At 48.9% G+C, this 22508-nt stretch overlaps 1 protein-coding gene across 1 annotated transcript; it reads right to left on the bottom strand.

The window, feature by feature from the left end:
* Positions 1 to 300: 300 nt before the first annotated feature.
* On the bottom strand, positions 301 to 22508 carry SFXN4 (sideroflexin 4; the record flags this gene model as incomplete). The annotated part of the gene is made up of 17 exons (XM_080694127.1): positions 301 to 378; positions 3248 to 3365; positions 6045 to 6130; positions 9638 to 9753; positions 10144 to 10222; positions 11520 to 11585; positions 11731 to 11787; positions 11868 to 11921; positions 12021 to 12219; positions 12278 to 12369; positions 12640 to 12696; positions 12827 to 12852; positions 14147 to 14201; positions 14281 to 14307; positions 17053 to 17127; positions 20517 to 20582; positions 22470 to 22508. 17 exons carry the CDS (start codon positions 22506 to 22508, stop codon positions 301 to 303), a joined length of 1290 nt encoding a protein of 429 aa, XP_080550253.1.

Here is a 22508-nt window from a genome sequence, read left to right on the forward strand (position 1 = left end):
ACTCTTCACCTTGACTTTCTCAATACTCGACTGTAGACAAGTTTATTAGTGGTTTCACAGTATGCTCCCACGGGCTGACCCTCGCCTCTCCTGTGCCCTCAGCAGCACCCCGGGGTGTCAAGACACCCTCCCTTGGCTCTTCCAGCCAGCCTCAAAATGCCAGCCACAGCCAGCTGTGAGGCTGTCCTCAAGGCGAGGTGCCAGCGGGTCTCCAGGGGACCTTCGCAGGGTTCTCTGAACTGAAACCGGGGCAGGAGGAGGATCTTCGCGCAACCACCACAGGTTCACAAGAGACTCGCCCTACACCCCTCTGTTATAGAACACTTCTGTTTCCTCTGTCAAGGACCGAATTTCCTCTTCAAGCTTACCGCACTGGATCTGAAAACAAGTGGTATTCTCGTTATTCACATGGGTCGCTGTTTTTTGCATTAGTAGTTTTTTGTTTTTTTTTTAATTTCCGGAAAGTAACTATTTCACAGCCCATCTTTTTCTTTTCTTCTTTTCTTTTCTTTTTTTTTTCTTTTTGGTGGTACTGGGGATGGAATCCTTCTAACTTCAGGCTACACTCCCAGACCTATTTTATATTTTATTTGGAAACAGGGTCTCTTAAGCCAGCGAGGCTGGGCTCCGCCTCCCAAGTGTGGGGATTACGAGTGTGTGATCCCTGTGCCATCTTCTTCAATGTTTAATCAACAGCCAAAGGGATCCTTTAGCTCCTTGAAAAGTTTTTAAGCTGGGCATGGCGACACACACTTGTGATCCCAGCATTCGGGAGGCTGAGATGGGAGGATCGGAGGTTCGCAGCCAGCCTCGGCTACTTAGTGAGGCCCCTCTGTAACTCAGTGAGGCCGTTTCAAAATGAAAAGTAAAATAGGGATCAGGGTGTAGCTCAGAGGTAGAAAGTCCCCGGGATCAATCCCCAGTACCACACACACACACACACAACTTTTTAGGGAAATTTTCAAATATAAACATATAGAAAGAATACAATGAGCCTGCATGGACTCGTCCCTCAACAATAACCCATACCAACCCATGGTTATTTCGAGGACCCATACTCAGAAGCAGGCCTTTTTTTCCCTTGATTTTTTATTATTTATTTATTTTGCAGTACTGGGGATGTTACCCAGGGGCATTTACCTCCGAGCTACACCCCCAACCCTATTTTTTATTCTTTATTTTGAAATGGCCATAAGTAGCTCAGGCTGCCCTCGAACCACAATCCTCCTGTCTCAGCCTCCCAAATGATGGAATTACAAGTGTGCGCCACCACACCCGGCTTATTATTTATTTTTTCTTATGGTCCTGGAGATTGAACCCAGAGGCATTCTATCTCCCAACTATACCCCAGCCCTATTTAACTCCTTATTTTGAAACATGGTCTCACTAGGTTGGTGAGAGCATCACTAATTCCTGAGAATATCCTCAAATTTGTGATCCTCCTGTCTCAGCCTCTCAAGTACTGGGATTACAAATGTGCCCTCACCATGCCTGACTAACACAAATTATAAAATATTACTAAGCCAGGCAGTGTGGGATTACACCTGTAATCCCAGCACTTAGGAGACAGGAGGATCGCAAGATCAAAGACAGCTTCAGCAAGTAGTGAGACTCAGCAATCTAGCAAGATCCTGTTTCAAAACATAATAATAATAATAGTAATAGGGCTGGAAGTGTAGCTTAAAGGTAAGACTGTTCCTGGGTTCAATCTCTAGTGCCACAAAAAATTATATTACTATATATTACAAATTACCTATAGAATTGTGCTGTCAAATATAGTGGCCACCAGCTACATAATACTCTCATGGTGGTGCACGCTTGTATTCGGGAGGCTGACACAGGAGGATGGCAGGTTCGCAGCCAGCTGCAGCTACTTAGTGAGGCCCCCTGCAACTCAGTGAGACCCTGTTTCAAAATAAAGACTAAAAAATAGGGCTGGGGGTGTAGGTCGGAGGTAGAATGCCCCTGGGTTCCACCCCCAGTACCGCAAAAAAAGAGAAAGAAAGAAAGAAAGAAAGAAAGAAAGAAAGGAAGGAAGGAAGGAAGGAAGGAAGGAAGGAAAGAAAGAAAGGGAAAGAAAACTTTAATGCCCCCAGGCTGGAATGTAGCGTGGTGGTAAAGCACTTGCCTAGCATGTGAGAAACCCTGAGTTGGATCTCCAGCATCACAACAAATAAGATAATAGCAGCAGAGACCACATCTATCACGGTAGGAAGGCCTATTAAATGGGGTATTGCAGCTGGGCATGGTGGCACACACCTAAAATCCCAGGACTGGAGAGGCTGTGACAGAAGGATCACAGGTTTGGAGGCAGCCTCAGCAAGTAGTAAGACTCTCATCAACCTAGCAAGACTCTGTTTCAAAATAAAAATAAAAAATAGGTCTGGGGGTGTAGCTTTGAGACAGAATGTCCCTGTGTTCCATCCCCGGTACCACACACAGAAAGGGGTGTTGCAATAGAATATTTCCAAGTATTGGGCAATTCTTTGTTTTTGGTACTGGAGATTGAATGAAGGAGCATTCTATTTCTGAATTCTACAACACGGCCCTTTTTATTCTGAAACAGAGTCTAACTACAGTGTTGAAGCTGACGCCAAACCTGCGGTCTTCCTGTCTCAGCCATAAAGTACTGGGATTACTTAGGTGTGCACCACTGAGCCTGGCCTTTAACACACACACACACACACACACACACACACACACACACACACACACCCCACAGCGTTTTTGTACTAAGGATTAAAATCGGCATTCTGCATCTGAACTACACCCATAGCCTTTTTTTTGGGGGGGGGTGTCTGGGGATGGAACCCAGGGGCATTCAACCTCTGAGCTATACCCTCTGCCCTATTTTTTATTCTTTATTTTGAAACAGGGTCTCACTAAGTTGCAGAGGGCCTCACTAAGTAGCTGAGGCTGCCTGAGAACTGTGATCCTCTGGTCTCAGCCTCCTGAATGCTGGGATTATAAGCATGCGCCACCACACCTGGGTTCACCCACAGCCTTTTATTTTGAGACAGAGTCTTGCTAAATTGCTGAACCCAGGGTCACTCTACCTCCAAGCTACATCGTAAGCCCTATTTTATTTTTTATTTGGAATTAGGGTCTTGCTAACTTGCCGCGGCTGGCCTTAAGCCTGTGATTCTCCTGTCTTAGCCTCCCAAGTACCACAGCTGGTTTATATTCTTAAAACCGTGAAATAACAGCCCCATTATCCTCTGAGCAGAAATCAAATGGGAGTACTTACCTGTCCAATCTGTGGAAATATACTAAAAGATACTGGCACCATCAGCCCCATTACCAGGATGGTACAGGTTAGTTTTACTGCCCATAAGGACCATGGGTTTTTCAGGAAAAACTGGGTCCTGTAAGAAACAAGGTTCAGCTCACAAACGGCCCTGAACATCTCGGGGCTCCTTCCGAGGCGGCCTCCTGCCCCTGGGGTGGCTGACTCCCCTGCAAGGAGCCGCAGGCCCAGGCTATACAAGCAGCCGCACTGACCACATGTGTCCTGCTCACTGGACCCTCACTGCCCAGCAGGCCGTGTGAGCATCACTGCCTTCATAGAATGCCGAAACAGGCACTAGCTGGCTAGGAGAAGGAGCTTGCCCAAACCCCATGACTCAGAAGTGACGGGTCTGAGGTTCCAGAGCCTCAGATGGTCCTGACGGGGTCGTGACATTCTGACATTGACCTCTGCAGGGTGAAGGGACATGTAATACAGAGAGCCCCAGCCTGGGGGAACCTGCGGCCTGGGTCTGGCTCTCAAGCAAACTGCCTTCCCCTTTTGACCCTAGGTTTTCTCTGATGCAAAATAAGGGGGCTGATGCACACTTGTAATCCCAGCATTTGGGAGACCGAGACAGGAGGATCCAGGTTCTCAGCCAGCCTCAGCTACCTTTGCAACGTAGTAAGACCCTGTTTCAAAATAAAGAATAAGAAAAGCCGAGCGTGGTGGCACACGCTTGTAATCCCTGCACTTGGGAGGCTGAGACAGGAGGATCGCACGGGTTTGAAGCCAGCCTCAGCTACTTAGTGAGGCTTTCAGCAACTTAGTGAGACCCTGTTTCCAGAAAAAAAAAAAAAAAAAAAAAGGTCTGGGAGTATAGCCCAGAGGTAGAAAGCCTCTGGGTTCCACAAAAAAAAAAAAAAATGAGGGGGTTAAATTCAAAGAGCCCCCAAGGCCCCAACAGCCTGGACACCATCTACTAGCACGGCCCTGGATGGTGCTTCTCTGCAGTTACCAGATGGCACAGTCCTTCCCACACCCGATGCCTGCTGGGAAATGAGGAGCATCTCCCACCAGCCAGCCTGTGCCGTTCATGCAGACCTCACAGAGATCCAACATCCAGGCCGGCCGTTGCAGGACAGACAGAGCCATTTGGAGCAGAGGCCTCCCTCTGCATGTACACTCAGGAAACGCTGGCCAGCTCTGCCCAACACGGTGCCCTCCTTCCTGAAAATGCGCCCACAGTGGTTCTCAGGGGCTTCCTAGACTTCCCATGCTGCAGAGACTGACTGGTGAGCCACAGGGCACGGGGCCCAACAGAACCCTTTCCGGGGGATCTCAGACAGGAAGGGACATCGGCCCAGTCCCTAGAGGGCTGCTGTGCCTCTGAGCAGGAGGCTGGGAGTGGCCAGCGATGGCATCGCTCCTCTACTCAAAGCCAAGCTGGCAAGAGCAGGATGCCTGCTCCATGGATCGAGGAGGAGGACAGGGGCCGGCAGCAGAGGCCCGTCAGCCCACACCTGGAACCTGAACCCTGCGCCCCTTTCTCACTGAGGCCACTACAGGTTGGGTTTCTCGTTAGCGACTGCAACAGCGGCATAACCTCAGCCTAATGGGCCAGTTCTTGTTTCTCAAAAGGGGGAGCTCCAGGGGATCTCGGGTTCATTTCCGGCATGCTCCGAGGCGGGGAGGGGAAGGCCAGAGCCCCGTTCAGAGCACAGCAGAGCTGGGAGAACTCACGAGTCACCCAAATCCATCACTCTCCAGGAGAGGGTGCGGCAGGCCCTAGGCTGGGCCCCAGGCTTGCAGAGCGTGCACCCCTGGATTTCACACCTCCCAAGACCGACTGTCACCTCAACTGAGGAGCCTTCAGCAGGCAGGTCACTGAAGCTCCCTCCTCCACCCCCCAACTAAGTTTAGCATCGGACATGGTTGATTGATTGATCATGACTGATTGATTGATTTTGGTGCTGGGGACTGAACCCAGAACCTTTGAGCTACATTCACCAGCCCTATTTTATTTTTTTATTGATTGATTTTTTTTTTTTTTTTTTTGCAGGTCTGCAAGCTACACCCCCTGCCCTATTTTTTATTTTGAAACAGGGTCTCACTACGTTGCAGAGGGCCTCACTAAGTAGCTGAGGTTGTCTGCAAACCGTGATCCTCTGGTCCCAGCCTCCTGAATGCTGGGATTATGAGCGTGTGCCACCACGACTGGCTACCCCCAGTCCTATTTTTTATTCTTTATTTTGAAACAGGATCTCACTAAGTTGCGGAGGGCCTCACTAAGTAGCTGAGGCTGGCTGCTAACCCAGATCCTCCTGCCTCAGCCTCCCAAGTACTGAGATTACAAGCGTGCGCCACCATGCCTGGCATATTTTATTTTAAAAAAGGTCTCACCAAGTTGTAGAGAGCCTCACTAAGAGGCTGAAGCTGGCCTCAAACGTGTGATCCTCTTGTCTCAGCCTCCCAAGTACTGGGATTATACAAGTGTGCACCACCAGGCCTGGCTCAGATAAGTTTTGTTTTGTTTTGGTTTTTTTTTTGGTGGTACTGGGGGTGGAACGGAGAGGCTTTCTACCTCCGGGCTATACTCCCAGACCTTTTTTATATTTGGAAACAGGGTCTCACTAAGTTGCCGAAAGCCTCACTAAGTAGCTGAGGCTGGCTTCAAACCCATGCGATCCTCCTATCTCAGCCTCCCAAGCGCAGGGATTACAAGCGTGCACCACCACACCTGGCTCAGATAAGTTTTATAAGGCGTTTATCCTTCAAAATATTTACGACTACCTGGGGAGATGAGTGCCCCTCTTACCTTTTATAATAGTAGGTGAAGACTTCAGAGACAAAAGCTGAGGTCCCAAACAGCAGTGCCCTGGAGACGGCTGTTTCCCTCACAGCCTGGTGACACAGAGAGAACAGCTTGGTACGTGGCTGAGGCAGGGGCGCGCTGCAGCCAGGCGTACGCAGCCAGGGTTGGCAGGGCGGCACCGGCCAGGAGTGACAGGAGGACACTTACTGCCCCTGTCAGTACAAGCCGGGGCAGCTTCCACACAGAGCCTTCTCAGGACCAAATGGCAGCCCGTGGAGGGGCAGGAACGCTGGATTTGCCACTTGCGTTCATTCTGTGTCTTGTGTTTTCCTTCTACCTGGTCTCTGCAGTGGGCTCAGCTGAACCTCAGCAGCTCCCACCAACCCACGGGGAAGGCCACCAAAGCCCGGCTTGGAGTGCCCGGCACCCCTGCGGGGCCGCCTGCCTGCGCCCGCCTTCGCTTGGGTGAACACGTTGTGCACCAGGAGCAGTGGCGCGTGCCTATAACCCCGAGAGGCTGAGACAGAAATCAGAGGTCACGGCCAGCCTGAGCGACTCAGGAAGGACTGCGCTGCCTTAGTGACATCCTGTTTCCAAATAAAAATCAAATAGGGCTGGGGGTATAGACTGGAGATAGAATGCTCCTGGGTTCACTCCCCAGCAACACACACACACACACACACACACACACACACACACACACACACACGTTGTGCTTAGCTGGGATGTAGCTCAGTGACAGACCCTGGGCCCTACAGTCAAAATTTTAGTGTTGGCCGGGCGTGGTGGCACACGCTCGTAATCCCTACGCTTGGGAGACGGAGACGGGGATCGCGCAGGTTCAAAGCCAGCCACGCTGGCTTAAGAGACCCTGTTTCCAAATAAAAAAGTATAAAATAGGTCTGGGAGAGTAGCCCGGAGGTAGAAGGGTTTCCACGAGCCCCAGTACCACCAAAAAATAAAAAAAAATTTAGTGTTGTACTATAAAACTATATATATACATATACATACATATATATATATATATATATATATATATATTTTTTTTTTTTTGCAGGTCTGGGGATGGAACCCAGGGGCATTCTATCTCTGAGCTACACCCCCTGCCCTATTTTTTATTCTTTATTTTGAAACAGGGTCTCACTAAGTTGCGGACGGCCTCACTAAGTAGCTGAGGCTGTCCGTGAACTGCAATCCTCAGGTCTCAGCCCCCTAAATGCTGGGATTACAAGCGTGCGCCACCAGGCCTGGCCTATAAAACTATATTTACAGTTTATAACAGTCTGTTATCATGACAGGCCTGGTGGCACACTTCTCTAATCCCAGTACTTGGGAGGCTGAGAAGGGAGGATTGCAGGTTCAAGAATAGCCTCAGCAAGTACTGGGATTGTTTCCAAATAAAAAATAAAATTGGGCCAGGCGTGGTGGCGCACGCTTGTAATCCCTGCGCTTGGGAGGCAGAGACAGGAGGATCGCGCTGGTTCGGAGCCAGCCTCGCTGGCTTAAGAGACTCTGTTTCCACATAAAAATGTTAAAAAATAGGTCTGGGAGTGTAGCCTGTGAGAGTATATACCGGAGGTAGAAGGGCTTCCAGGAACCCCAGTACCACCAAAAAAATAAAAATAAAAATAAAATAAAATAAAATAAAATTGGGCCAGGTGTGGTGGTGCATGCTTGTAATCCCAGCATTCGGGAGCCTGAGACTAGAGGATCGTGGTTCGCGGACAGCCTCAGCTACTTAGTGAGGCCCTCTGCAACTCAGTGAGACCCAGTTTCAAAATAAAGAATAAAATATAGGGTAGGGGATGTGGGTAGGGGGTGTAGCTCGGAGGTCGAATGCCCCTGGGTTCCAATCCCAGACCCGCAAAATAAATAAATAAATAAATAAATGAATAAATAAATAAATAAATAAATAAATAAATTGGGCTGGGGGTATAACTTAGAGGTAGAATGTCCCTGAGATCAATCCTCAGTACCATTAAATAAATAAATAGCCGAGTGTGATGGCGCACACTTGTAATCCCAGCACTTGGGAGGCTGAGACAGGAGGATTGCGTAGGTTTGAAGCCAGCCTCAGCTACTTAGTGAGGCCCTTAGCAACTCAATGAAAACCTGTTTCAAAATAAAAAAAAATTAAAAATAGGGCTGGCAGTGTCGCTTGGAGGTAGAATGCCCCTGGGTTCCATCCCAGTACTGAAAAATAAATAAATAAATAATTTATAAATCAAAATAAAAATAGGGTTGGGGGTGTAGCACAGAGGCAGAATGGCCCTGGGTTCAATCCACGGTACCCCCCCCCCACAAAATGGTTCACATGTTAAACAGTGTGGGGAGCAGGGAACTCTGCTCCATGGTGACATTTCTTTGTTTTTCTAGTATGCATTTGAATTTTGGGAATAGCCTACATTCCTTTATTACACATGTTAACTTTATTTATTTTGTAGAACTAGAAGTTGAACCCAGGGGCATTCTACCTCTGAGCTACCCCAGTCCTATTCTTTATTTTGAAACAGGGTCTCACTAAGTTGCAGAGGGCCTCGCAAGTTGCTGAGGCTGACTGCAAACCTGGGATCCTCCTGTTTCAGCCTCCCCAGTACTGGGATTACACGTTTGCACCACCACGTCTGGCCACACGTTAACTTTAGAACACAGCCTGTGGGTAGACGCAGCTCCACCAACAGCAAAGCCCACTCTGGGCTCGAGAACAGCAAGAGCAGAGGAAGAGCTCAGTGATAAAGCGCTCACCTATCAGGCATGAGGCCCTGGGTTCCATCCCCAGCACCACCAAAAGAAAAGTCCAGGCCCCCTGCCCGTCCTCCCTGAGCACCCCCTCCCACCTCCCTCTGTGACCCGCTACCTTCCCGGATCCTCTCCTGCTGCGGAGGCCTGGCAGACAGCACAGACACACCCACACTCGGCTCCAGCCCTGCCTCAACAGACAGGAGCCCAAGAGGTAGTTTTTAAACAAGGTTTCAGGAAAAAAAAAGTCAAGGACAAGTGCTTGACTTCAGGAAGAGAACAGTGGCTGCTCTAGAGAGGCGAGGTGTTTCCAGGCTGGGGGGCGAGGCGCCTCTCTCTGCCCGTGCGTAAGGGGAAGGCATTCTGAACAGGACAGCCGTCATCGGGAGGCGCTGCGTGCCAGCCAGCGGCCTGCAAGGCCAGTGGGGAAAAGGGCTGTGACCAACCTCCCGGAATCTGATCCGGGGTGCCCTATTACAATCAGATATTGCTGGTTACGCAGTTTCTGAAATTTTAGCCAAAGAAAATAAACCTTTCGGTGACGAGGAAACGGCGGAAGAATGCTCGTGCTTACGCACAGCTGTGGACACCCTATTCTGAAGTCCTGCTGGGAGATGGACTCAGATACACAGGGGCCGAGGCTCCTGCCCCGGGGAGGCTGGGCGGGCACCTGGGAGAAGGGGCTCTCACGGATCCGGGTTTGGGGCTCCAGAGCCCAGCACGGGGCTGGCAGGCAGGAGGTGCTGGGTGACAATATCCACACTCGACTCCCCAACTTCCAAGGCAAGACTAACACCAACAGAAAACGCAATTCCGCGCCCACAGGGCAAGCAGCTACGGCTCCATCAGGCCCATACCTTCTTCCCAGCTCTCCTGGAATGGCCTATGACGTTGCCTTCCTTGTCCATGACCTGGATCCCTCGAACGGGCTCCAGACCTCGGGCTGCATACACACTCATCCCACTGACCTGGGCTGCAGATATAAAAGAACGGGAAACGCAAGAGCGAGTCTAGAGTCCAGCGAAAGACCACCTCGCAGGAGTCCGCCCACTGCAAGCCCTGTTCTGATTTTTGGTTTTGTACTAGGAAGGGAACCCAGTGGCATTCGACATCCAAGCTGTACCCCCTGCTCATATATTAATAGGAATATATACTATATAACACACACACACACACACACACACACACACACACACACACACACACACTTTTTTTCTTTTTTTACACAGGGTCTTGCTAAGTTGCAAAGGGTTTTGCTAAACTGCTGAGATTGGCTTCAAACCTGAGCCCTCCCATCTCAGCATCCCCAGCACTGGGATTACAGGTATGCTCCACCCTGGCCAGCCCAGCCCTTTTTTCTCACCGAGCATGACAATAGGTAAGACTCTTTTAATCCAAAAGTTATCCAGGGGATACTTCATTTGGGCCAATTGAGGGATTGACTAGAAAATAAGACAAAAATCATTACTACCTGGGAACAAAACTCAGTGGAACATACCCCAAAGCTGAGCTGGCACTGACTGGGTCCCGGGTCAGATGGGGCCAGTGAGCTCATGCATTTATTTGTTTTAATTCTTGCAATACTAGGGTGTTTTCCCTGTTCATTCTAGGAGTAAACAGGGCTTTTGTTGTTATTCTTTGGTTGGTCTTTTTGTGTGTATGGTACTAAGGATTGAACCCAGGGCATTCTTCCTTTGAGCTATACTCCCAGCCCTATTTTATTTTATTTTTGCAGTAATGAGGATTGAACCCAGGGGTATTCTACCTCCGAGCTATACCCGCAGCCTTATTTTTTTATTCTTTATTTGGAACAGGGCCTCATTAAGTTGTAGAGGACCTCTCTAAGTAACTGAGGCTGGCCATGAACCTGCAATCCTCTTATCTCAGCCTCCCAAGTACTGAGATTACAAGTGTGTGCCGCCATGCCCAGCTCCCTATTTTATTTTTTATTTTGAATAAAATTTTTAATTTTTCAAAATTTATAAAATTTTCTTTTATAGCCTCGGCAAGTAACGACAGTCTCCTTCTACTTGGGAGGCTGAGACAGGAGGATCACAGGTTCAAGGGCAGTCTCAGCAAGTAGTGAGACTCATCAACCTAGCAAGCCCCTGTTTTAAAATAAAAATAAAGAGCCAGGCGTGGCGGCGCACGCTTGTAATCCCCGCGCTTGGGAGGCTGAGACAGGAGGATTGCACGGGTTTGAAGCCAGCCTCAGCTACTTAAGTGAGGCTCTCAGCAACTTAGTGAGACCGTTTCCAAATAAAATATAAAATAGGTCTGGGAGTATAGCCTGGAGGTAGAAAAAAGCCCCTGGGTTCCACCCCCAGTACCACCAAAAACAAACAAAAAAACAACAACAACAAAAAAACCTAAAAAAACCACTATACTAAAATAAAAATAAATCCGGGCGTGGTGGCGCACGCTTGTAATCCCTGCGCTTGGGAGACAGAGACAGGAGGATTGCGCAGGTTCGAAGCCAGCCACGCTGGCTTAAAAGTCCCTGTTTCCAAATATAAAAAAAATAATAGGTCTGGGAGTGTAGCCCGGAGGTAGAAGGGCTTCCAGGAACCCCAGTACCACAAATAAAAAAATAAATAAATAAATTAAATAAATAAATAAATTAAATAAAAAATAGGGCTGGGGGGGTATAGCTCAAAGGTAGAATGCCCCTAGGTTCCACCCCCAGTACCACCAAAAAAAAAAAAAAAAAAAGATTTGACAGGTTGTAAAAATACTTACTCCAAAGAAGGCTGAGGAAGCAGTCACTCCTGCTCCTAACAGTACTTTCTCTGGTAAACTCTGACTCTAAGGAAAAATAAAAGGACACAGTGAACAAATACCACAGTGGGACTCAGCAAAGATGACTGAAATACAGCGACAACAAAACCCCAAACCACGAAGAACTGACAGGAGCAGCCAGGCACATCCTCCCTGGCTTCCCAGTACTCACGTAGCTCGCGTTTCCGTTGACAATGGTGAAGGCCGTGGTGTAACCGTACAAGGAGACCTGCGGGAGGGGGCGCAGGCGGGTCACCTAACGGCTTCCAGCCCCACGGAACCCAGTGACCCCGACACGGAAGACGGTACCTGCGGTAAAACCATGGACCTCAGTCCCTTGGCCGGCATCAGTGACAGGAACATCTTGAAAGAGAGAGCAGAGTGGAGTTACAGGTGCCCGGGGGAGGCAGCAGCCAAGAACCTTCCGGGGGCGATGTGGGCCTGAGCCCCGGGAGCTGAGACCAAGAGGAAGGTGGAGGACGCGCTGCCACCAGCCAGGGCACAAGGCTGCGGGGTGAGTGCGTAGCCCGCAGCGGGCGGCTCCGAGGACACGGGCAGCCCCTGCCTGCCTGTCTCCAGCCCGCGGTCCAGCAGGGCGGGCGAGCGGCACACACTTGCCGGGTAAGCAAACACGGGCAGGTGCGGAGAAAGTGATCGGCCACTGGCGTGACCAAAAGCAACTCCCCAGAGCCAGGTGGTCAGCCCGACCGGGAGGCAACCGCAGGTCCCCGGGAGGAGCTGTACGGAGGGTGCGCTTGGGGATGATGGCGCTCCAGTCTGAGCTGCAGGTGTCAAGGGCGCGGGCCCCTGCCTGCTGATGATGGGAGCCCGTGGAAACTCTGAGAGGTGAGCCTGGCGGGAGGTCCCTGGGTGCGTGCCCTTGACTCTCCAGCGGCCACAGCTTTGTGTCACCCCGCCACAGCCCCAAAACGTGGGCAAGTGACCACAGACCCAAATCTGAGAGCTGAAATAACCTTTTCTTTCTCGAAGTTACTATCGGGTAATGGAAAGCTAGCAGGCGCAGAGGTGACACGGACAGGCACTGGGGGCTCCGGCCAGCAGCTCATCTTGACACACTGGCCTTGTCCACCGTGCTTTGTGTAAGAATCCAGAAGAGGACGCCCTGAGGACCCCGAACCTTAGAGAAGCCAGAGGCCTGACTGGATGAGGGGTCAAGGTGGGGCGGGGTGGGTCACAGGTGGGGGTCCGGAGCCCTCAGTCAGGCAGGCAGAAGGGACACCTTCCTCAGCCTTCCTCGGCTTACTCACCGTGGGCGCCATGAGGGGCAGGAAAGCTGGAAAAGAAGACAAGAGCGTCAGTGACCGCGGGGCAGCGGCCTGGAGCACCACCCCCTGAGAGCCCCGCTGGCCTCCCTCGGGGGCACACGTCTCAGAGACAATGCTTACTTTTTTTTCTAGTAAAAATAATAACTATGGCAGTGCACGCTTGTAATGCCAGTATTTGGGAGGTTGAGACAGGAGGCTAGCAGGTTCGTGGCCAGACTAAGCTACTTAGTGAGGCCCTCTGCAGCTTAGTGAGACCCTGTTTCCAAATAAAGAATAAAAAAATAGGGGTGTAGTTTGGTGGTAGAATGCCCGTGGCTTCTATCCTTAGCACCACAAAGAAATGCAAATAAATAACAACTCTGTGAATATGGTAGGAATGTACTGATTTATTTTGTGTGTATGTAGTACTGGGACTTGAACCCAAGGACATTTTATCTCGAAGCTACATCCCAAGTCCTTTTTATGTGTGTGTGTGTGTGTGTGTGTGTGTGTGTGTGTGTGTGTGTGTTTTGTTTTGTTTTTTGGTGGTACTGGGGTTCCTGGAAACCCTTCTACCTCTGGACTACACTCCCAGACCCTTTTTTTATATTTTTATTTGGAAACAGGGTCTCTTAAGATAGCACAGCTGGCTGCGCGATCCTCCTGTCTCCACCTCCCAAGTGCAGGGATTACAAGCATGCACCACCATGCCCGGCTTTATTTTTATTTTGAAACAAGAGTCTTGCTGGCCGGGTGTGGTGGTACACACCTATAATCTCAGTACCTGGGAGGCTGAGACAGAAGGATCACAAGTTCACAGCCAGCCTCAGCTACTTAGCGAGGCCCTCAGCAACTTAGTTAGACCCTGTTTCAAAATAAAGAATAAAAAATAGGACTGGACTGGGGGTGTACCTTGGAGGTAGTATGCCCTGGGCTCAATTCCCAGTACTACAAAAAAAAAAAAAAGAAGAAAGAAAGAAAGAAAGAAATCAAATCCTCCAAGAAAACATTATAATAAGCCAGACATGGGGGTGCACGCCTGTAATCCCAGTAATTGGGAGGCTGAGACAGGAGGACCAGTTTCATGGACAGCCTCTGCAACTTAGACCCTGTTTAGAAATAAAAGAATAATATAGGGCTGGGAGTAGAGCTTAGAGGTAGAAAGCCCCTGGGTTCCATCACCCCCCCCCCAAAAAAAAAGAGAAAGAAAGAAAGAAAGAAAGAGAGAGAGGGGAGGCAGGCAGGCAGGCAGGCAACAGAGTGGGCCGAGTCCGCTACAGAGCTCGTCTTCCCGACCCGCTTCAGAAAAGGCGGACGGCGCACCTGCAGGCCGGAGAGGAGTGGGGATGAGCCTGCCGCTGTCGGGGTGCACAGTGGACTGCAGAGGCGAGGTGCACAGGTTAGCTAGACGTCTGGCTTTGTCTTTTTAGGAAACTCAGGAAGGGAGTGAAACTTACGAGACTCTTCTTCCACGCTTCTTTAATCTAAAAAGAGAAAAACCAAGCAATACCTTTTTTCTTTTCTTTTGTACTGGGTTTGAACCCAGAGGCATTCCAACTCCAAGCTACACCCCTAACCCAATTTTATTCATTTGGAAACAGGGTCTCACTAGGTTGCCGAGAGCCTCACAAAGATGTCAAGGCTGGCTTTGAACCTGCGACCCTCCTCTTTCAGCCTCCCAAGTACTGGGATTACAAGTGTGCACCGCCACACCCGCCTAGCAATAGCTTTTCTTTTCTTTTTTCTCTTCTTTTTTCTTTTCTTCTGCGGGTCTGGGGGTGGAACCCAGGGGCATTTGACCTCTGAGCTACACCCCCTGTCCTATTTTTTATTCTTATTTTGAAACCGGGTCTCACTAAGTTGTGGAGGGCCTCACTAAGAAGCTGAGGCTGTCCTAGAACCGCGATCCTCCTGTCTCAGCCTCCCAAATGCTGGGATTATAAGCGTGCCCCACCACGCCCAGCTTAGCAATAGCATTTAAAGGTGGCTCAGCAGCCAAAAATTCTCCTGCCCAGTTATTTGCTCTGCTAACCAGAGAGGGACGGCCAGAGACGTGTTCTACCACATGAATGGAACAAATCAAAATGAACACATCAAATAGATGAAAGGAAGACAAATGAGCACAAGTCTATCCATGCTGGGCGTGGTGGCACACACCGTAATCCCAGTGCTTCGGAGGCTGAGACAGGAGGACTGCAGCTTTGAGGACAGCCTCAGCAACTTGGGGCCTCATCAACTTGGTGAGAACCTGTTTCCAAATAAAATGTAAAACAAGGCTGGGGGTGTGGCCACTACCAAAAAATAAAAATAAATATATAATGCCAGGCATGGTGGCGCATGCTTGTAATCCTCGTGCTTGGGAGGCGGAGACAGGAGGATCGCGCTGGTTCAAAGCCAGCCTTGCTGGCTTAAGAGACCCTGTTTCCAAATAAAAATATTAAACTAGGTCTGGGAGTGTAGCCCGGAGGTAGAAGGGTTTCCAGGAACCCCAGTACCACCAAAAATAAATAAATAAATATATAAAATACTTAAATATGGCTGAGGTAGAATCCCCTTGGTTTAATCCTTAGTTAAAACAAACCAACAAAAACCGAAAGCAAGAGAAAGATAAGGCAATCCACATAAAGAAATCGCCCAAATATTAAAAAGTCCTATAACCTTGCAAAAAGCCAGTATCTAACTTATTCCTCAGATGAGCCCCAGAACCAGCTTGTCCCTGGCTCAGAGCAGAGGGCTGTGTGCAAAGATGACCCACACCATAGATAAGTCACTTGTGAGAGGACACACTGTCAGTCCAGAGGACTAAACGGGTCCTTATGCCGGGCGTGGTGGCGCACGCTTGGCATCCCAGCACTCGGGAGGCTGAGACCTGGAGGAACGCTGTTCGCGGCCAGGCTCAGCTACTTAGTGAGGCCCTCCACAACTCAGTGAGACCCTGTTTCAAAATAAGAATAAAAAATAGGGCTGGGGGTGTAGCTCAAAGGTCGAATGCCCCTGGGTTCCGTCCCCAAAACCACACACACACACAAATAATAACAAATAAATAAAATAAACAGGTTCTTAGAAAAACCAAGTCAAATATGTAAAAATATATAAGCGTTCTACAGGCGGCTTCAGGAGACTGAGGTTTGTGGGCTCCAGAGACCCCTACACTGCAGGGTACATAAGGAATACTGGGCTTGCACCCATGGGCAGGATACAAGCCTGCCTGGGACACTTCCCGTATGGAAAATAGATCCTGACACTGGAGGCTGTCTGCATGATGGAGGCTGCCGCGGGGCTCCAGGAATCAGCTACAGAAAATCCCCACTTGTATCCATGCAGAGGATGGATGCTGCTCTGTGTAGCATACGGGATGGAATTCTTATAGTACTGGCATAAACTGGTTTGATGCCAGCCTTAGCAACTTATTGAGACCCAACAGCTTAGCAAGATCCTGTTTCAGAATAAAAAATAAAAATGCCTGAGGATGTGTCTTACAGATAGAACGTCCCTGGGTTCAGCCTCCAGTTACAAAATAAAACAAAAAAACTAACTCAGCCAGGTGTGGTGGCACATGCTTGTAATCTCAGTACCTGGGAGGCTGAAGCAGGAGAATCACAGATTCGAGGCCAGCCTCAGCAACTTAGCGAGGCCCTTTCAAAATTAAAAAACATTAGCCGGGCGTGGTGGCACACGCTTGTAATCCCAGCGCTTGGGACGTGGAGACAGGAGGATCGCGCTGGTTTGGAGCCAGCCTCACTGGCTTAAGAGACCCTGTTTCCACATAAAAAAAAAAAATTTTTTATGCCAGGCGTGGTGGCGCACGCTTGTAATCCCCGCACTTGGGAGGCGGAGACAGGAGGATCGCGCAGGTTCGAAGCCAGCCGCGCGCGCTGGCTTAGGAGACCCTGTTTCTAAATAAAAATATAAAAATAGGTCTGGGAGTGTAGCCCAGAGGTAGAAGGGCTTCCAGGAACCCCAGTACCACCAAAAAAAAAAAAAATTTTTTTTAAATGTAGAAAGGGCTGGGGGTGTAGCTAGAAATAGAACCACCCTGGGTTCAATCCCTATTCACACACACACACAAAAACCTATCCCAATTTGTAAAGCTGACCCCCCTCGGATAGTATGAACAGTAACACGGTAAATGGACAAATTGCCACCTCATCTCACACTGGGCCAAGTGGGGCCTTCTAAAGGTGGGTGTGCCAGCCCCAGCCTTGCAGAGCAGAGCACAAGCTACGTACCCTTTGGTCGCCCAGCTCATGTATGAAGGCATCTTCGTTGGTAAACAACAGCTGCCTTGACTTTTCAATTTTTTCCTGTAATCAGGTATCAAAAAAAAAAAAAATCAAGCAATAATATCAACACCATTCAAAGTTTTATACACATTTAGGAATCACAACTCAACCGCGTGCATTGCGTGTGGGCGGCACACCTGATTCCAGTGCGGTGTGCAGCCTGCGGCTGAGTTTTCTGTAGGACAGCCCCCCTGTCCTCGGAGGGAGGCCTTCCGGGCCCCTAGCCTGCTCAAGCCGAGCCACGGGACGCCGCTCTCCATGGGACCCCCTTCTCAGATGCTGCACAAGTCAGAAACTCCAAGTCCTTCCCCTCACATGCCCCAGGTCTAATCAGTTCCGGCTTATTTCCCCTCTCCTTTTCTTAACTGGAGAAAGAAAATTAAGTATAAAGAATGAAAGCCAGGAATGGTGGCGCACGCTTGTCATCCCAGTACTTAAGAGACTGAGATGGGGCAAATCAAAACTACACTGAGATTCCATCTAACCCCAGTCAGAGTAGCAAGCATAAAGAAATCAAACAACAACAAATGCTGGCGAGGATGTGGGGAAAGAGAAACTCTTTTACACTGTTGGTGGGAGTGCAAACTAGTTCAGCCACTATGGAGATCTGTGTGGAGATTCCTAAGAAAGGTGGGAATAGATCCACCATATGATCCAGCTATACCACTCCTGGGTATCTTTCCAAAGGGGTTGAATTCAGAGAAATACAGCAACATATGCATACCCATGTTCATAGCAGCACAATTTGTAATAGCCAAAATATGGAACCAACCCAGATCACCATCAACAGATGAATGGATAGCAAAACTGTGGGAAATACACACAATGGAATTCTATTCAGCCATAAAGAACAAAATTATATCATTTGCAAGAAGATGGAAAGCCCTGGAGAGCATCATGTTAAGTGAGATCAGCCAAGCACAGAAGGAGAAGATACACATGTTTCCTCTAATATGCCCAAACTAGAAAACACAAAGGATACCAGTAGGACCCCAGATATTAGAGGGGAAATACTAGCTAAGTTTTAATGGAAAGATAGGAGAGGAGAAAGGCCGATCTTGATTAATGAGGGTCTACACCTGAACATGTGTAAAATTATGAATAAGACATGGTTAACCTGGACAACCATTGGTGGGGGGGGGAGAGAAAACGGGGGCGGGGGGGGAGAGGGCACCAAATATAGTGTAAATGTATACTATTTATGTTCAATTAAAAAAATTGTTAAAAATAAAAAAAAATAAAAAATAAAAAATAAAAAAAAAAAAGAGACTGAGATGGGGAGGTCGCAGGTTTGAGTCCAGCTTCAGCAATTCAGTGAGACCCTGTTTCCAAATAAAAAATAAAATAGGCCGGGAGTGGTGGCGCGTGTTTGTAATCCCAGTATTCGACAAGGAGGATCGTGGTTTGCAGACAGCCTCAGCTACTTAATGAGGCCCTTTGCAACTCAGGGGGACTCTGTTTTAAAATAAAAAATAGGTGCCGGGCGTGGTGGCGCACGCTTGTCATCCCCGCGCTTGGGAGGCTGAGACAGGAGGATCGCGCAGGTTCGAAGCCAGCCGCGCGCGCTGGCTTAGGAGACCCCGTTTCCAAATAAAAATGTAAAAATAGGTCTGGGAGTGTAGCCCGGAGGTAGAAGGGCTTCCAGGAACCCCAGTACTACCAAAAAATAAATAAATAAATAAATAAATAAATAAATAAATAAATAGTAGGGCTGGAAATAGCTCAGAGGCAGAATGCCCCTGGTTCTATCCCCAGTACCGTAAAAAAAAAAAAAAAAAAAAAAAAAGTGTTCTGGATAACCTGGAGGTAGAAGCTCCTGGGTTCCATCTCTAGTATACACACACACACACACACACACACACACACACACACACAGGATGGGGTGTGGTTCAGAGGTAGAATGCCCCTGAGTTCAATGCCCAGTACCACCAAGAAATAAAAATAAGTATAAAAATAAAAAATAAAATAGGGCTGGGGGAGTAGCTTGGAGGTAGAACGCCTCTGGGTTCAACCTTAGATACCAAAAAAGAATGATTATGCACTCTACTCCTTACCCAGAATAACTCCCTTACCCAAAATATGCAACTGTGAAACATTTGGTTGTATTTGCTTTTCATTATATTTTATTTTCCCAAAACAACTATCTCACCAGTCTCATCCTGCCCCCGTCCTATTAGAGGTGAACACCACTTTTAAGTTCAGGGTATATCCTTCCAGTTCTTATTTGCATATGGATACATATACTGATGTATCCATAAACATATACAGTGTTGTCTTTTAATTTGCATAAATGTTATACTTTTTTTGTGTGCATGTAGCACTGGGTATGGAACCCAGGTGCATTCTACCTACAAGCTACATCCCAAGCCCCATTTTATTTTTGTTTGTTTGCTTGTTTTGGTGGTACTGGGGTTTCTGGAAGCCCTTTTACTTCCGGGCTACACTCCCAGACCTATTTTATATTTTTATTTGGAAACAGGGTCTCTTAAGGCAGCGCGGCTGGCTTTGAACCTGCGCAATCCTCCTGTCTCCGCCTCCCAAGCCCAGGGATTACAAGCGTGCGCCACCACGCCCGGCCCCATTTTATTTTGAAACAGGGTCTCACTAGGTTGCAGAGGGCTTCGCTAAGTTGTCGAGGCTGGCTTGAGTCCCAGCCAGAGTCCCCCATTTTGAGCCTTAGTCAAGTGGCGACTCGCTTTACCATGGGTCCTGTTACACAGAAGACTGGACACTCCTGGACACTCCAGCCCCCGGCCTGGGCTTGGGAATTCCCTGCATACAGATGTATGCTTTTATTCATCATCTCTTAAGCAGCGTACTCAATAGCAATAAAAAACATAATTTTTGTAATCCGGGCGTGGTGGCACACGCTTGTAATCCCCGCCCTTGGGAGGCTGAGACAGGAGGATCGCACGGGTTCAAAGCCAGCCTCAGCTACTTAGTGAGGCTCTCAGCAACTCAGTGAAACCCTGTTTCCAAATAAAATATAAGAAAGGTCTGGGAGTATAACCTGGAGTTAGAAAGCCTCTGGGTTCCACCCCCAGTATGACAAAAAAAAAAAAAATAATAATAATAATAATTGTATAGAGAGACTGTTATTTCTTTTTCTTTTTTCCTTTTTTTTTTTTTTTTTTTTTTTGCGGACTGGCATTGGAACCCAGAGACATTCTACCTCCAAGTTAAACCCCCAACCCTATTTTTTTATTCTTTATTTTGAAACAGGGCCTCACTAAGTAGCTGAGGCTGTCCACGCATGGCGATCCTCCTGTCTCAGCCTCCCGAATGCTGGGATCACAAGCGTGTGCCACCCTGCCCGGGGCTGAGGAACTGTTACTTCAACTGCTTTCAAAGGGATACATATTTTCAAGTTCCAAAATAAAATATGAGGTTATGTCTGAAAACATACTTACAATTGAAGCGATCAAATTTGCAGGATCTAATAATTCCGTCCATAGAAGAAATCTTTGAACAAAAGACTAAAAAAGAAGAAGACAGGCAACAGAGAAAAGGTCAACAGAAAAAGACCCATGGTAGTAGTAATAGTTAACACTTGTTTTTAAAACATCCTAGCCGGGTGTGGTGGCACAGGCTTATAATCCCAGCATTCAGGAGGAGGAGACCAGAGGACCACAGTTCCCAGACAGCCTCAGCTACTTAGCGAGGCCCTTCGCAACTCAGTGAGAGCCTGTTTCAAAAAAAATAAAAGACGCCGGGCGTGGTGGCGCACGCTTGTAATCCCCGCGCTTGGGAGGCTGAGACAGGAGGATCGCACAGGTTCGAAGCCAGCCACGCTGGCGTAAGAGACCCTGTTTCAAAAATATAAAATAGGTCTGGGAGCGTAGCCCGGAAGTAGAAGGGCTTCCAGGAACCCCAGTACCACCAAAATAAATAAATAAATAAATAAAATAAATAAATAAAAGACTAAAAAATAGGGCTGAGAGTGTAGATCGGAGGTAGAATGTCCCTAGATTCCATCCCCCGTATCATCATCATCATCATCTCCATCATCATCCTTGGGCCTTGCCTATGGTTTGTTCCATACAGGAGTCATCTCCTGGAATCCTCGCAGCTGAGCTTAGAAGGGCTCCTAAGTGGAAGGATGGCCGCACAGCAGGAACCACTCAGCAGTCTGTGCTAGTACCCACTTCCGATCACTGCCCACTGGGGGTTAAAAACCCAGACGTGGCTGTTTGAATGGCCTTGTTCACATGCCACAGGCCTCCAAGGAAAGACCCAGAAAGGCTTTGGAATCTCTTGCCTGGCTCTGAGTAATAGTAAGGCTGTAAGTAAAGAACAGACAGCCCAGTAAGGGGTGATACCCATCTCAATTCACCAGAGAAGGGAGGCTTGGTTTGCACCCAAACTCTGCGGGGCTCCTGGCTGGGCAGGGACCCCATTCCCTTCTCAACCCCCCACCCTCAGCCCTACCTCAGCTCAAGGCCTCTCAGAGAACACCCTAGAGCTCTGCTGTCAGCCCATGAAAGCGGCTGGGCTGAGTTGAGATGGGATGTAGTGAACCCCACACACCAACTTCCGAAAGTTGTACCAGAAAAAAAGAGGGGAGGGGTGTGAACTATCTCATTAGTTTTTAGAGCAAGTCTTGAAATACCCTACTTTACATCTGTTGGGCTAAATGATATAATATTTAACAATATTAAAATCAATTGTAAGCCGGGCGCGATGGCGCAGCTTGTAATCCCAGCATTTGGGAGGCTGAGACAGGAGGATCGTGGTTCTGGACAGCCTCAGGTACTTAGTGAGACTCTGCAACTCAAAGTGAGACCGTTTCAAAATAAAGAATAAAAAAAAATAGGTCTGGGGGGTGTAAATAATTTAAAAAATAGGTCTGGGGATTTAGGTCAGAGGTAGAATGCCCCTGAGTTCTATCCTCTGTATTGCAAAAAAAAAAAAAAAAAAAAGGTCAATTTATAGTTTTAAGTGTGGCTCCTGGAAAATCGAAAACGACCTCGGTGGCTGGCATCGCGTTTGCACTGGCCAGCCGTGCCCTAGGCGCTCGGGAGGTCAGGCCTGCAACTTCGGCCCACCCGGGCTTGCCAAGTCTGGGGTCGCCCTCTGAGCCCCTGGAGGGTGGGGCGCCACAGCTCCAGGGAGGACCTTTCTGTGCAATGTCCGGCTAAGCAGCAGGACAGCAGACAGCTGCGAGGCCCGGCCTCCAGGGCGTCAGGGGTGACCTTGGGGGCACCCCCACCATCCCTCCTGCGCAGCCGGGGGTGCGCACCCCGGCTTCCCCGCGGGCCCCTCCGGGCTGGGGCGGGCAGGGGGCGCGCCCAGGCAGCTCGGGCAGCCGCGTGGCCTGCCAGGTCACCGGCCACCGCGCCCCCCCCCGCCCCGGCCCCGCGTACTCGGCGTTCGGAGATCCAGAAGCGCACGTTGGGCTCCAT

This window comes from Muscardinus avellanarius (genome assembly GCF_963383645.1).
Source record: "Muscardinus avellanarius genome assembly, chromosome: 4".
Classification (NCBI taxonomy): Eukaryota; Metazoa; Chordata; class Mammalia; order Rodentia; family Gliridae; genus Muscardinus; species Muscardinus avellanarius.